This window comes from Hyaena hyaena, unplaced genomic scaffold, assembly GCF_003009895.1.
Source record: "Hyaena hyaena isolate Hyena2069 unplaced genomic scaffold, ASM300989v1 scaffold_156, whole genome shotgun sequence".
Lineage (NCBI taxonomy): Eukaryota > Metazoa > Chordata > Mammalia > Carnivora > Hyaenidae > Hyaena > Hyaena hyaena.
Window position 1 is genome coordinate 266,446 of NW_024080788.1, and position 16,372 is coordinate 282,817.

The 16,372-nt window shown below is 37.8% G+C and overlaps 1 protein-coding gene across 3 annotated transcripts in view; it reads left to right on the plus strand.

The window, feature by feature from the left end:
* The window catches only part of ERAP1 (endoplasmic reticulum aminopeptidase 1), a 47,768-nt gene that overhangs the window by 26,041 nt on the left and 5,355 nt on the right, over window positions 1-16,372 (plus strand). For all 3 annotated transcript variants that reach the window (XM_039239383.1, XM_039239384.1, XM_039239382.1), the window contains exons 11-18: window positions 1,937-2,091; window positions 9,314-9,393; window positions 9,960-10,143; window positions 12,132-12,288; window positions 13,153-13,337; window positions 14,297-14,458; window positions 14,935-15,075; window positions 15,634-15,715. In XM_039239383.1, the coding sequence (XP_039095314.1) occupies window positions 1,937-2,091; window positions 9,314-9,393; window positions 9,960-10,143; window positions 12,132-12,288; window positions 13,153-13,337; window positions 14,297-14,458; window positions 14,935-15,075; window positions 15,634-15,715 (1,146 nt within the window). The remainder of the gene's footprint in view (window positions 1-1,936; window positions 2,092-9,313; window positions 9,394-9,959; window positions 10,144-12,131; window positions 12,289-13,152; window positions 13,338-14,296; window positions 14,459-14,934; window positions 15,076-15,633; window positions 15,716-16,372) is intronic.

Here is a 16,372-nt window from a genome sequence, read left to right on the forward strand (position 1 = left end):
CACATTCTTTGAAGGAAATCACTGTGCTAAACACTCTAAGGTTCCTCATTCTATCATTCTTCCTCTGCAAAAGATTGTATTTAAACTATACCAGACCAACAGTCTTTTAGAATTTTTCTTAAGAGGGATCTACACAAGGGAGTTGAATAGCATTCTTGGGTAACACATATCACTGGTACTAATTTGTTGAGCTTCATTCTCTATAAAGCATTGAGTGTATGGCATGTTTCTATGGTAAATTAGGGCTGGATCACAAGGGCTTTGTGGATTATTTCCATAGCTTTTCATTTGTGAAAAAACAAGGGCAGTAAAGCTTCTGGAGGACTTACTGTGTGTCAGATAAGCATAAGCACTGAGGTGTTTTACTTCTATTTTGCACAATAAGACCATGAGTGGGTTGCTTTTATGTCTATTTTAACAGATGGGAATATGAAATCCAAAAGCCTATGCTTAGTAAATGACAGAGTGGGGATCTGAATTTAGATCTAATTCATGTTTTTAACTGTTAAGCTATAAAGAATTCATAATATTTGAGTCACAAAACAATGTGAGCCTGTTTACTTGGACTTGTGGAATATTTTTCTAAGTGGCAGAGGTTGAGTTTAGAGATTCAACTAAATTTTATTCACCATATTTTAATGTTTTTAATTTTTGGTTTTTAGAGGTCACTTTATTGAGTAATTTCTTTAAAAAATTTTTTTTTTGTTTTATTTATTTTTGAGACAGAGACAGATTATGAGTGGGGGAGGGGCAGAGAGAGAGGGAGACACAGAATCTGAAACAGGCTGCAGGCTCTGAGCTGTCAGCACAGAACCCGATGCGGGACTCGAACCCACAAACCATGTGATCATGACCTGAGCCGAAGCTGGATGCTTAACCAACTGAACCACCCAGGTGCTCCTATTCAGTAATTTCTAGATTCGTTACGTAGCAAGTTTTGTCTTTTTACTAGCTCTTAAATATTTTTAGAAGTTTTATTTTTAAAAATTTTTTAGGGTTACCTTTCTTTTTTTAAAATATAATTTCTTGTCAAATTGGCTTCCATACAATGCCCAGTGCTCATCCCAACAAGTGGCCTCCTCAATGCCCATCACCCATTCCCCACCTCATCCGCCCTCAGTTTGTTCTCTGTATTTAAGAGTCTCTTATGGTTTGCCTCCCTCCCTCTCTGTTTGTAACTATTTATTTTCCCTTCCCTTCCCCCATGGTCTTCTTTTTAAGTTTCTCAAGATCCACATATGAGTGAAAACATATGGTATCTGTCTTTCTCTGACCGACTTATTTCACTTAGCATAATCCCCTCAGTTCCACCCACGTTGCTGCGAATGGCAGGATTTCATTCTTTCTCATTGCCAAGTAGTATTTCATTGTATTTATAAACCATAACTTCTTTATCCATTCATCCGTTGATGGACATTTAGGTTCTTTCCACAGGCTTTTTTAGTATCAAAGAATATATTCTCTTTTGAGCTTATGGCTGTTGAGTATGGACCATCCTGGTGCTACCACGTAGGAAGTACAGGCTATTGACTGATCATTTTTTCCCACCTTTCTTCGCTGAGAGCCAACAGTGTTATAAGAGGTGTTGAACGCCTGGCTTCTTTGTCTCCTTTCTCTGCCTTCATTCCCATGCCTGCTTTTTGCAGTGTGCCACGCCCCTGGTATGCCCAGTAGAACCAGATACAGTACCTGCTCTCAAGACATGACCGACACATGTAAAGGAAGAGCATGAAAAGCAGTCATTGTTATAATGGGAATGCTTTGGCAGGAGACGGTGTGGGGAAGGGAGGAAGGCAGGGTCTGGTGAGCAGAGGAAGGGATGAGGAAGAGTTTCACAGAGGTTGTCAACAGGAAGTAGCCCTGTGAATGCAAGCTTGGGCTCTCTATTAGAGTTGGGCGAGTGGTCACATGTCTGTTTTTCCTGTGTATAAATCAGCACTGGCGACAGGAAGGCCCTGATGTGAAAACCATGATGAACACATGGACGCTGCAAAAAGGCTTTCCGCTGATCACCATCACAGTGAGCGGGAGGAACGTACACATGAAGCAAGAGCACTACAGGAAAGGATCTGATGACACCTCAGAAACTGGGTAATGTTCATAGAGAAAAGCTCATTTTGTTGCCTAGGTAATACCTGCCTTGTAAGATGAAACCTTATTTTTCAGAGTGCTCTTAATAGATGCTAAAATATTTCCATGAAAGCTCTGTAAGGATACAGAGGTGATTACACACCACCGTCTTCCCAAAAGGATAACAGTGACTTTAAACCTTGGTTCATCTCACTAAAGCTGATAATATGTAATTATTTTAACATTCTCGTGTTTTGTAGTTTGATAAGATGGTAATTTCCAGTTACTGATTTGACGTGACCACTACTAAGTTACAAGAGTGCCTGGCATTTGGGTTTTAGCTGAGAGCATAAACATTTAGGTGACATGTGGGGATTATGAGACTCCGTTCTCTTTTGGAAGTCAAAGTTCAATCCTGGAACGTGTTTGTCAACTTTAACACTTCAGAGAGACATCACTCAAAGGAGATGGTGCAACTTGACTGACTCTAGATAGGCAGTATGTAAAAAAAAAAAAATTATTTTGAAATAATTTCACACTGAAAGAGAAGTTGCAAGAAGATCACAAATAATTCTCATGTATTCTTTATCTAGATTTGCGTATATGTTAAGTATTGGCCACATTTGCTTCATGATTCTCTTTCTCCCCTTCCGTTCCCTTTTCTGCTTTGTTTCTTTACAGTTAGAACCCAAAATACATATATAAAACCTAAGATAAAACTTTCCATGTACAATCCAAAATACCAAACAGTTAAAAATATATACTTTCTATAGCTATATCTTTTATATTGTCTCTATATAACATATGTATTATTGAAATATAATTAACAAACAGCATCCTGTTAGTTTTAGGTATAAATCATACTGATTCAATATATTTTCTGTGTTACAAAATGATAACAGTGATAAGTCCTGTTACCATCTGTCACTAAATAAAGGTATTACATTATTGACAATATTCTTTAGGCTCTAAGTTACATCCATGACTTATTTATTTTATAACTGGAAGTTTGTATTTCTTAATCTCCTTTATCTATTTCACCCCCTGTCCCCTTCCCTACCCAGTTGCCTACAGTTTGTTTCTTTTATATATGAGTCTGTTTCATTGGTTTTTCAGACTACTCATATAGGTGAAATCATGTGATATTTGTCTTTATGACTTATTTCACTGGACATAATATGTTCTAGGTCTCTATTATTGCAAATGGGAAGATCTCATTCTTTTTTATGGTTAATACTCCATTGTGTGTGTGTGTATGTATATCCTAATGTGTGTAACACACACATCTTCTTTATCCACTTATCAATAGACACCTAGGTTGCTTCCATATCTTGCTATGATTAAACACTACTGCAGTGAATAATACAGTTGCATGTATCTCTTCAGATGGATGTTTTCATTTTCTTTGAATAAATACCCAGAAGTGGAATTGCTGGATCCATATTGTAGTTCTATTTTTAATTTTCTGAGCAGTTTACATACTATTTATGATAGTGACTGCACCAATTTACGTTCTCACCAACAGGAAAATGGAGCCTTCCATTTTCTCAACATTGTTGCCTACTCTTGTTCTTTTTCTTTTCTTTTGCTTTCTTTTTCTTTTTCTTTTCATCATGGTAAGTGTACTCTTGATTCCCCATCACCTATTTCACCCATCCTCCTGCCCCCATCTTCCATCTGGTAACCATCAGTTTGTTCTCTATAACTAAGAGTCTATTTCGTGGTTTGTTTCTCTCTTTTTTGCTTTGCTCATTTTTTTTTCTTAAATTCCACATATGAGTGAAATCATATGATATTTGTGTTTCATGGATTGACCCCACTTAGCATTATACTCTCTAACTCCATGCATGAAATCATGGAAATGGCACAATTTCATTCTTTTTTTATGGCTGAGTAATCTTTATATATATATATTCTATATATATATAGAATGTATTAAACATATACATGTGTATGTATATATAATATAATATACACACATATACACATACACATATATACCACATCTTCTGTATCCATTCTCTTGATGGACACTTGGGCTGTTTCCCTAATTTGGCTACTGTAAAAATACTGCCATAAACCTCAAGGTGCATGTGTCCCTTCAAATTAATGTCTTCATATTCCTTGGGTAGGTACCCAGTACTGTGATTGCTGGATCGTAGGGTAGTTCTATTTTTAATTTTTTGAGGAACCTCCAGACTGTGTTCCACAGTGGCTGCACCAGTTTGCATTTTCACCAGTAGTGCACAAGGGTTCCTTTTTCTCCACATCCTTGCCAACACTTATTTAATGCCAGCCATTCTGATGGGTCTGAGGTGATATCTCATTGTATTTTTGAATTGCAGTTCCCTGATATGTGATGTTGAGCATCTTTTCATGTGTCTGTTAGCCATCTGTATGTCTTTTTTGGAGAAATTCTGTACACGTCTTCTCATTTTTTAATTGGATCATTTTTTGGGTATTGAGTTATTAAGTTCTTTATATATTTTGGATACTAACCCTCTATTGGATATGTCATTTGCAAATATTTTCCATTCTGTAGGTTGCCATTTAGTTTTGTTGGTTATTTCCTTCACCATGTAGAATCTTTTCATTTTGATGTAGTCCCAGTAGTTTATTTTTGGTTTTATTTCCCTTGCCTCAGGAGACATATCTAGAAAAATGCTGCTATGGCCAATTGCTTGTGCTCTCTTCTAGGATTTTTATGGTTTAAGGTCTCACATTTAAATCTTTTTTTTTTTAATGTTTTATTTATTTTTGAGAGAGAGAGAAAGTGTGAGCAGCGGAGGGTCAGAGAGAGAGGGAGACACAGAATCTGAAGCAGGCTCCAGGCTCTGAGCTGTCAGCACAGAGCCTGATGCGGGGCTCGAATCCACGAACCGTGAGATCATGACCTGAGCCGAAGCCGGATGCTTAACTGACTGAGCCACCCAGGCACCCCTCACATTTAGATCTTTAATCCATTTTGAGTTTACTAATGTGTATAGTGAAAGAAAGTAGTCTAAGTCATTCTTTTGCATGTAGCTGTCCAGTTTTCCCAACACCATTTGTTGAAGAGAACTTTTCCCCATTGTATACTTATTTCTCTTTTGTCAAAGATTAATTAACCATATAACCATGGGTTTATTTCTGTGTTTTCTATTCTCTTCTAGTGATCTGTGTGTTATGTCTTATGCCGGTACCATATTGCTTTAATTACTACCATTTTGTAATATAATTTGATACCTGGCATTGTGATACGTTCAGTTCTGTTTTTCTTTTTCAAGATTTCTTGGGCTTTTCAAGGTCTTTTGTTGTTTCATAAAAATTTTAGGATTGTTTGTTCTAGTTCTATGAAAAATGCAATTGGTATTTTGATAAGAATTGCATTAAATCTGTAGATTGCTTTGGGGACTGTAGACACTTTAACATTATTCTTCCACTCCATGAGCATGGAATGTCTTTCCATTTCTTTGCATTGTCTTGAATTTCTTTCATCAGTGTTTATAGTTTTCAGAATCCAGGTCTTTCACCTGTTTATGTTTATTCTTAGATATTTTATTGTTTCTGGTACAATTGTAAAATGGGATTGTTTTCTTAATTTCACTTTCTGCTCTTTCATTATTAACATATAGAGAAGCAACATATTTCTGTCCATTGATTTTGTATCTTGTGACTTCACTGGATTCATTTATCAATTCTGGTAGTTTTTAATGGGGCTTTCAAGGGTTTTCTAGTATGGTGTCATGTCATCTGAAAATAATGACAGTTTTATTTTCTCCTTACCAATTTGGATGCCTTTTATTTCTTTATGTTTAATTGCTGACTAAGACTTCCAGTACTATGTTGAATAAAAGTGGTTAAATAAAAGTGGTCTTGTTCCTGACCTTAGGGAAAAAGCTTTGAGTTTTTCACCATTGAGTATGATATTGGCTGGTTTTGCATGTAAGGCCTTTATTATATTGAGGTACGTTCCCTCTAGACTTACTTTGCAGAGGGATTTTATCATTAACTGATGTTGTACTTTGATGTTTTTTTCTACATCTCTTGAAATGATGATACGGTTTTTATCTTTTCTCTTATTAAAGTGACATATGTTGATTTTTTATGAGTGTGTGAATATTGAACCGCCTTTGCATCCTGGTAATCTGGCTTGATGGTGGTATAAGATTTTTTTTAAATGTATTGTTGGATCTGGTTTGCTATAATTTTGTTGAGGATCTTTGCATCAGTATTCATGAGAGATATTGGCCTTTATTTCTCTTTTTCTTATTTCTAATTATGCCCTTTTCTTTTCCTTTTAAAGGAGATTCCTTAACATTTCTTTTAACATTGGTTAATGGTCATGAACACCTTTATCTTTGGCTTGTGCTAGAAACTCTCTATTTCTCCTTCTATTCTGAATAACAATATTGCTGGGTAAGTTACTTTTCATTTTCATTTTTTCCCTTTCAGCACTTGGAATATATTCTGCCACTATCTTCTGGTCTGCAAAGTTTGTGCTGAAAAATCAGCTGGTAGTCTTATGGTTTCCCTTCTTTGTGACTTTTTGTTTTTCTTTTGCTGCCTTTCTTTAATATTTTCTTTTTAACTGTTGACATTATAATTGTAATATATCTTGGTGTGAATCTCTTTGGATTCATCTTGTTTGGGAGTTCCTGTGCTTTTTGGACCTGAATGTTTCTTTCTTTCCTTAGGATAGTGAAGTTTTCAACCATTATTTGTTTAAATATGTTTTCTGCCCCTTTCTTTCCCTCTTCTCCTTTTGGGACACTATAATGTGAATGTCACTTGATGTTGCACCACAGATCCCTTATATACTGTTCTCATTTTTATTTATTTATTTATTTATTTATTTATTTTTAATTTTTTTAAATGTTTTTATTTATTTCTAGGAGAGAGAGAGAGAGACAGCGTGAGCAGGGTGGGGTCAGAGAGAGAGGGAGTCACAGACTGAAACAGGCTCCAGGCTCTGAGCTGGCAGTCAGCACAGAGCCCGACACGGGGCCCGAACCCATGAACCGCGAGATCATGACCTAAGCGAAAGTCGGACGCTTAACCGACTAAGCCACCCAGGCGCCCCTACTGTTCTCATTTTTAATTATTATTATTTTTTTTTTTTGCTATTCTGATTGGATGATTTACACTATTCTGTTTTCCAGATTATACTATTCTGTTTTCCAGATTATTGATCTGTTCCGTATCATCTAATCTCTGCTGATTGTTTCTATTGTATTTTTCTTTTAAGTTATTCAGCTCTATGACTTCTGTCTGGTAATTCCTTACATTTTCTGAATCTTTATTGAGGTTCTCCTGGTATTTTTCCATTCTTCTCCTTAGTTCAGTGAAAATCTCTATGACCTTTACTTTGAACTCTTTATCAGGTAAATAATTTATCTCTATTTCAGTCGGGGTTTTTTTGTTTTTTTTTGGTTTTTTTTTTGAAAATTTTCTTTTGTTGGGATTATAATCCTTGTTTCACTTCATATGTATATTTCTCTGAGTTAGGTGGAAGAGCTACTTCTCCTGGTCTTTGAGGGACTGGCCTTATGTGGGCGCATCCCCTATGTGGATTGTGTGTGCCTAGTGGTTTTGACTGTCTAGTGGAAGCTGAAGTGGGATGGCAGGAAGTGCCTTAGGACAAACTACCCCAAGGCTATCCTGGTGGAATGGCTGGAGCTAGATTGGGAATGGGCCAGGGTTCTCAAACATTCTGTGCTGGGGCTGCCCTGGTGGGACAACTGGAGCTATAATGTGCATGGACTGGAGGTTCTGGAGCATTCCTTCCCTGGCACCCTGGAGAAACAGTTCGAGTTGGAGGGGATGCAGCCCTGGTGGGATGTCTAGACCTGAAGTGGGAACAGGTGCAGTCCGTAGGGGCCTAGGCTGTCCTTCACTAAGGCTGCCAATGGCAAGATGGCTGGGGCTAGAGTGGGTATAAGTGAGGAAGGTCCTGGGATATTGTTCTGGGGCCACCCTAGGAGGACAACTGGAACTGGTGTGAGCTAGGGATCTTACACGTGGTGGGGTGTCCCTAGCCAGCTGGTTATAGTGACTGAACCCTGTTCCTGTCCACAATATCATGGTTTAGGGAGAATATAAACAGTAGTGCTCACCAGAGTCTATGACTACAGAAAGAGTTCTAGAAGTTTCCTCACTTTGGTGGATGCTCTAAAATTAGTCAGTGGATTTCCTTCACTTATAATCTAGTGCTTTAGATTTCTATTTGTCATTTCCGAGGTCAGGCAAGTCTGCCTGTGGGGACTTTAGTAATATCCCTTCCTCACTGTGTTAGGTTGGGATTCCTCTTGTTACCTTGTCTCTGTCTCCTCTGTATGATCCCTCTATCATTTGTGTGCAGAAGCTATTCAGGCAGCCCTCTGTTCTTTTTCAGGAGGAATTGTTCTATATGTAGAAATAGATTTGGTGTATACACAGGAGGAGGTGAGTTTGGTGTCCTCGTCTGTTGCCCTCCTGGATCCAGAGTAGCTTCTGGTTTTTTTTGGCTGAAAGAAATTGTTCCCTGAAATAGTTCAGTTTGATATTTCCATAGAAACAAGAATGTTCACCTGTGTAAGCACAGTATAATTATCAAAATTATGAAATGGAATCGATATAATACTTTGATCTATAAACCTGATTTCACTTTTCCAGTTGTCTTAATACTATCTTTATAGCTAAAGAAAAAAATTCTGGTTCAGGATTCAATATAGGATCATATTATATTGTCATCCATGTTCATTTTTTTTCTTTGCTTCCTTCAGCAGTTCCTCAACTTTTTTTCTTTTCCGACCTTGGCATTTTTGAAGAGTACCTGCCACTTTTCTTAATACACTGTCTTCCAATTTTTATTTTCTCCTGTTTCTTCATGATGAGATTCAGGTTATACATCATTGGCAGGAATTTTACTGAATTGAGGTTGTATTCTTAATAAATTATTTAGGGGTCACATGATGGCAATTTGTGCCCTTACTGCCGGTCAGAGTTTTTAAGGTAGGACCTCTGAGCTCCAATCAGCCAACCGCTGCAAAGGATGCCAGAGTTCCCTTGAGCCCACATTGCTAGCTCTATGAAGAAGTCCAAGAAGAATCAATATTGCCTGAGTTGGCACCCCTTGCAAGACTGGAAAACAGGCTGGTGTTGTTTTGACGTCTTGGCCATAATAGTTTTAGTACCATCTTTTAAACCAGCCAGTGTCTGGCATATGGTAGATGAATTAATAACTGTTGAAGTGAATCAACATATAATCCATCCTTTCTTTAAGGTACCTGTGGCATGTACCATTGACTTTCATTACCAGCAAATCAGACTCAGTCCAAAGATTTTTGCTGAAGACAGAAACAGGTAACTTATTATAGAAATAACTAGGTTAAGCTAAGAAACTGGAAATGGGTAAGACTTGGGTACCAAGTTTGTTGTACTGTTTATCTTGGTTAAAACAGAAGGATCAGGTCAACCTTTATATTCAGCAAATTTTTGGCTTTCTATTTCTAGTGAAGATAGAAGTTTCAAAATATTCTCTGGTGTCAAAAATGCCAGTAATCCTGCCAGACCGAGATTAAAGCAGCTGAATTCTATAATGCTAAGTAGGAGGGATTACTAGTGAAAATTCCCCATTACTTTGTTAACATTGCTGGATTATTTTATATGTATGACCTGAAATGTGGCTGTATTCTTCTCCTAAATCTATAAATCTGAAAAAATTTGTGTTTAAAGCTAGTGTTGGCTTTTATCTATTAGAATGGACTTTTCTGGTTCCTAAAAGAAATGTGTTCAATATGAAACTCATTTCAGTATTAAAATTGTTCAATATTAAGCTTCCCTTTAGTTTCTTTGTCCAGTCTCTGATCAGAAAAGCTTTCATCAGTGAAAAGAGAAAATGGAACTTTGATTTATTTTATTTGCTCTAGATGTGCTCATCCTCCCTGAAGAGGTAGAATGGATCAAATTTAATGTTGGAATGAATGGCTATTACATTGTGCATTATGAGGATGACGGATGGGATTCTTTGAGTGGTCTTTTAAGAGGAGCACATTCAACAATCAGCAGCAGTGATCGGGCCAGTCTCATTAACAATGCATTTCAGCTTGTCAGGTAATACAAACTCCTCAGGGTCTTGGTTTATTTCTGAAAGCAGCTGTTAGTATTCAAATGGTTGATTTCTGAAGATGAAAATGATTACTTGCTAATAAGAAGTTGAAAGGTGTTTTCCCCTAAGTTCTTACAATCAAAGGTTGCTTTCAGTCTTATGGTTAGCCATGTGTCTGTGTCTGCAGAGTAAGGTAAAGAAAGTGACCTGTATTTCAATCTTTTTTTAAAAATGTTTTTATTTTATTTTTTAAAATTTTAATGTTTTTATTTATTTTTGAGAGAGAGAGAGAGAGAGAGAGCAAGTGGGGGAGGGGCAAAGAGAGAGAGAGAGACACAGAATCTGAAGCAGGCTCCAGGCTCTGAGCTGTCAGCACAGAGCCCATCACAGAGCTTGAACTCTTGAGTTGTGAGATCATGACCTGAGCTGAAATCGGACTCTCAACCAGCTGAGCCACCCAGTTGCCCCTAATGTTTTTATTTATTTTTGAGAGACAGTAAGAGAGACAGATGTGAGCAGGGGAAGGGAAAGGGCAGAGAGAGGGAGACACCGACTCAGAAGCAGGCTCCAGGCTCTGAGCTGTAAGTACAGAGTCCAACGCGGGCTCGAACTTAGAAACTGCGAGATCATGACCTGACCTGAAGTCGGACACTTAACTGACTGAGCCACCTAGGCGCCCCTAATCTTTTTCGTTAACAACTCAGATAAGACTGATGCAAAAGGGTGTAGAAAACCAGGAGACCAACATCTTGGAGAAGCCCCATGTCTTGTAGCTTTTCTGGCCCTGCTCTAATGCAGGTTTCTGCCCTGCTGAGTCTTTCATATTCTGGAAGCCTTCCTAGACCATGTGGCTCAGTACCAAGCTTTTGCATTATGTCTCTTGGATTAAAAAATTTCTATCCCCAACTCCTCAAACTGGATACCTGAGCTTCACAGGAGCTGTATGGAGTTGTTGAGGACAGTGTTTACTCTAATTTTTTGCCTTATGGCAATGGCTTTTAAGGAAATGGTTCCTGGGGTGCCTGGGTGGCTCAGTCCGTTAATTGTCCAACTCTTGTATTTTTGGCTCAGGCCCTGATCACATGGTTTATTTTGTGAGATTGAGTCCTGTGTTGGGCTCTGTGTTGACAGCAAGGAACTTCCTTGGGATGCCCTCTCTCCCTCTCTGTCTGCTGCTGCTGCTGCTCTTCCTCCTCCTCCTCCCCCCCTCCTCCTCCCCCCTCCTCCTCCCTCTCTCCCTCCCTCCCTCCCTCTCTCCCTCCCTCTCTCTCTCTCTCTCAAAATAAATATTTAAAAATAAACTTAAAAAAAAGAAATGGTTCCTATACCTGAAACTCAAATTTCTCCAACACTTCCTATGTACCTTTGCTCTAAATGTTGAGTTCTGCATTTCTCACCTCTCAAGGTGGCAAAAAGCAATGAGCCATCAAGGCAAAAGTGGTTTATCTAGCTGTTTCTGCCTCACTGAGACTGTTTCCCTCTATAATATTATTGCTTAATTCTTAGAGGGTTTTGTATTTACTTACCCTGCCCCTGAGATTTAACGCCTGGCCTCCATAATGAAGGGTTTACACCTATATTCACTTTCTTTTTGAAGTGATTATAAGAATGTATTCAATACAGACACTCAGACTTTTGACTGAGTGGCCATCTCTCCAACCAAGATTACTGATTTTGATGAAAATTGCCATCTTACTCTGGAAGTTGAATACTCAGTCCATTGTTTCACAGAGGGAGAGATGCTGACCTGTATCCTTTTTTTCTTAACCACAAGCAAACCCTGCCTCTACTATTATTCAAGAACCTTCCTCCACAGTGGTAAATAGGCCAGTGTTACGTGTGAAAGAAAAGATACTTATAGAAGCGTCACTATTGTTAAGAAGGCATTTATATCTGACCAATGTTTGGCTGGGAGGTGAAAATACCTTTTGAAACAAAAAATTGATTTCCTGCATTTTTTTAAAAACTGCTAACCATGGTGTCTCTTGACCAGCAACGGAAAACTGTCCATTGAAAAAGCCTTGGATTTAACCCTATACTTGAAGCATGAAACTGAAATTATGCCCGTGTTCCAAGGTTTGAATGAGCTGATACCTATGTATAAATTGATGGAGAAAAGAGATATGAAGGAAGTGGAAAATCAGTTCAAGGTAGAAGCCTTCAATAGAATAGTTACATAACTGGTTTGCTTTCGTGTGAGTGTGGAAAAGCGTCCTTACCCTTGTGAATATATGTATGTCCTCACATATATTAAGGAAAAGTAAATAAAAATTAATTCAGTGTTTAGACTGACTAGCAAAGATTGGGGTCTTACTAGACACAGCACTGTAAGAATCTGTATTTAGGGGCGCCTGGGTGGCTTAGTCGGTTAAGCGTCCGACTTTCGCTTAGGTCATGACCTCGCGGTTCGTGGGTTCGAGCCCCGCGTCGGGCTCTGTGCTGACTGCCAGCTCAGAGCCTGGAGCCTGTTTCAGTCTGTGACTCCCTCTCTCTCTGACCCTCCCCTGCTCACACTGTCTCTCTCTCTCTCCTAGAAATAAATAAAAATATTAAAAAAAAAAAAAAAAAGAATCTGTATTTAATTTTTATGGGTTTGTCATTCCCTTCTTTCTGCAAATCCTTTATTTCATTTTACTTCTGTATTTGGATGGTTGCTATTACGATACTCTGACTCAGGTACTTGAAGGAGAGGCACAAAATCATTATTTTTGGCAAAATGTCATGAAGTCTTTTTGTATAATTACTCTCAAAATGTAGTGCTATCAACTCTGTTTCAAAAATGGCGTGATTTTTAAATGGGTGAAGGCATATTTATAAATGATTGTTAGGTATATAGTAAAATCATTATTGTTTTTGACCCTTTTAGAATTCAGTATAGTCAGAATGACATGGTTTTAAAATAAGAGTTGGATTAAGCTTTAAAAATTAGTCCCCGTCACCCGAGGGTGTATTGGCTTGTATAAAACATGAGATGGCCTGGGACCGTTGTGGTGACACGTGTAACTTTCTTGCAGGCCTTTCTCATCAGGCTGCTGAGGGACCTCATTGATAATCAGACGTGGACAGATGAGGGCTCAGTCTCACAGCGAATGTTGCGAAGTCGGCTGCTCCTCTTTGCCTGCATGTACAAGTATCAACCCTGCATACAGAGAGCAGAAGCCTATTTCAGAGAGTGGAAGGAAGCCAATGGAAACTTTAGGTCTGTATTTACTGAACAACCAGTTTGTTCATATGAAGGGTATCTTTTCTATTTTTCATCATCGGTGCTAAATGTTGGGAGGAAGAAAACAAGTATACATAAGTCTACTCTGCTGTACTTTTTGGGAAAATAAATTTTTAAGATTCATCTATGTATCTCTCAACTTTGTTTTAAGAAATGCTAGGAGGGAATTTATATATTTATATATAAATATAAATAAATATATGTCAAATATTTGTAGATATATATGTCTACAAATATATATTATATATGTAAAAGTCAAATATTTGTAGAGTTCAAATAGAATAATTCCCATTTAATAGAGGCAACAGTCAGAACTAAAACAGCTGTCCTGGATAGGAACAGAGGCAGGGCCTGCCATAAAGGTAGCTTCTTCGGCCCTCCAAAGTCCCTGATGGCGTGTGTATAGTACTTGCTGACACTGTCTAAGCAAAGTAGGATCTTCTTGTATTTGGAATTTATTCTTGCTATACCTAAGGACTGTTATATTGGGGGCTTAATCTCTTCAGAAAAGATTAAGCCAACAAAAAATACACCTGCCTCCATTTAAAGAAATGCTTCCAAACAGTGGTCCTGTTGGATTCCTGACCTTTGTTCATGGATTACTTCTTGAGTCTCGTTTGTGTTTCTTTCTTTTGGTTTAAACAGTGACTACCTTTTGAGCTACCAGCATCACTGAAGTCCGTTAGATATGTTGGTATTTATCAAAGTGGCATTTCACGTTATGTTTTTGAGAGCGGTGCTTAAAACCGAATTTTACATACTTTCTTGTGCCTCTTTCATAAAATCTAACTGAAGGAAAGAGGTTATTTTTGTTGACATTTCCAGGCACGTTTCTCTGATTACCAGGCAAGTTTCAGTTTGTAATTGGTCACCATTATACATCCAGACACACTTCCTACATCTCAGACCCTCACCAGGCACGTCCTTTTCCACAGCCTGCCCAGTGACGTAACCTTGGCGGTGTTCTCTGTGGGCGTTCAGAACCCTGAAGGATGGGATTTTCTTTATAGCAAATATCAGTCATCTTTGTCCAGTACCGAGAAAGACAAAATTGAATTGGCCTTCACTATTAGCCAAAACAAGGAAAAGCTTCAGTGGTGAGTAATTCATTCATGTTTACGTGGCCAAGAGGAATTAAATGACAACAGCTCTTTCTGACATTATTTTTGTTCTCTTGGCCAGGAATTGCCTATTCTGCTGGGAACAGTTAATCAAGTGGGCACACATCTAATGAGTATGGTAGTTAATTAGGGAAAAGCAGATATTAGGAAAAATATTTAAAGGAATATATATTTGTATGTTTTTAAAAGAGCATGTTTAGAAATACATACTAGATATGCCTTTCTTATCTATTTTCTCTTATGAACAAATGTGATTACATGAGAATGGATGTTGTGAACACTCTATAAATGTGAGTTTTTATTATGTACATCTAGCAGGTTTATTAGCTCTCTAGTTACCTGTTTGGTCTTTATTATTGACAGATTTGCTTTTCTTTCACACGTTATTTTATTAAAGTGATTTACAACTTTTCCAAGGATTATTCATTGTTACCACTTCTTAAATTTTCTAGGCTACTTGATGAAGGTTTTAAGGGAGATAAAATAAAACTTCAAGAGTTTCCACATATCCTTAGTGGTGTTGGCAGGAACCCGGTGGGATATCCATTGGCTTGGCAGTTTCTGAGAGAAAATTGGGATAAACTTATACAAAAGTAAGTAGTGCCAAATTTGTGCTATGCCTAGAAAAGTCCATTAACCTGGCTGTGTCTTAGCTTTGTTTGTAAAACAACAGTGATGGTCTAAAGAGATGTGTTTTTTTTTTTTTATTGCAGATAGCAAGTAGAGATACTTCAAAAATATTCTTAGAAAATATGAAACTCAAACTTTAGTGCTAACTAATGAATCTGGGTAGTCAAGTTTTCCATTCCAGTCCCTCTATGCATCTGCTGACCAACCGGGAGGCTTCTTCTGCACAGTTAAACCCACATCTTGTGTTACCACTGCTGCTTGTGTGCACCTGCGCGTGTCTAGCTCTCTAGCACTTCTGAAGCCTCTAGCACTTTCTTTGGGGTACTGCATCTTCTCTTCAGCTTTTGGGGTATTTATATTTTACAGTGATATCTTAACTCATTGGAGGATAGGGATCGTGTCATAGATTTTTTCATGCCTAACCCGTTTTTAGTGAACTCCTGTAAAATTACGTGGCACTTAAAAACACATGTTAAATGAATAAATACTTTATGATGCATCTTGACAAATTCCATTTCCAGGTTTGAACTTGGCTCATCTTCTTTAACCATTATGGTGGTGGGAACAACAAATCAGTTCTCCACAAGAGCACGGCTTGAAGAGGTAAATGCAACTTTTAAATTTAAGTGACAATTAACTAATAAATATGGAGTAGACAGAATAAGGGTATGAGGAGTTAGGAATGGATTTTGTCACTTAGTAGATGTTCTTTTTGGATGTTGTCATGTTTTGGACACCAACCAAAATCAGTTATAAATAAAGTATTGAAAACGACGACTCTTCGTCAACATGTTAAGAAGTCTTAGCTCTGGCATAAAATTTTAGGGCTTAAAAATTACTGGAGGCCTTTAATCTTTGTTTATTAGGATGTTAAAAGTTGTCATTAGAGGTATCTATGTGATACCTCTAGGTGATCATTTGGCTGTTAGGAAAGAGGCGAGTCTGGAATCTAGGTTCTCCACTGTCTAGATTCATGATTTCTTGTTACTTATTTATATGCCATGTATTTGCAGAAAGAATTTTAGGCAACTTGTAAGGTCCGTATATAACAGAAATGTTAAATACGGAAAGGCTGCATAATTGACAGAAAGAGGTAACCGTATGAGGGGTTGATGCTGATAATTTGTTGCAACTGTAAATGCATCACCACTAACTAGCAGTTAAGAAGACACTGAGAAAAGCATATGAGTTATTCCCATTGTCTGGTAAGAGGGAACCTGGAATGTAAATGTTTTCCACAAAAGCAGACTTTTCTTATCG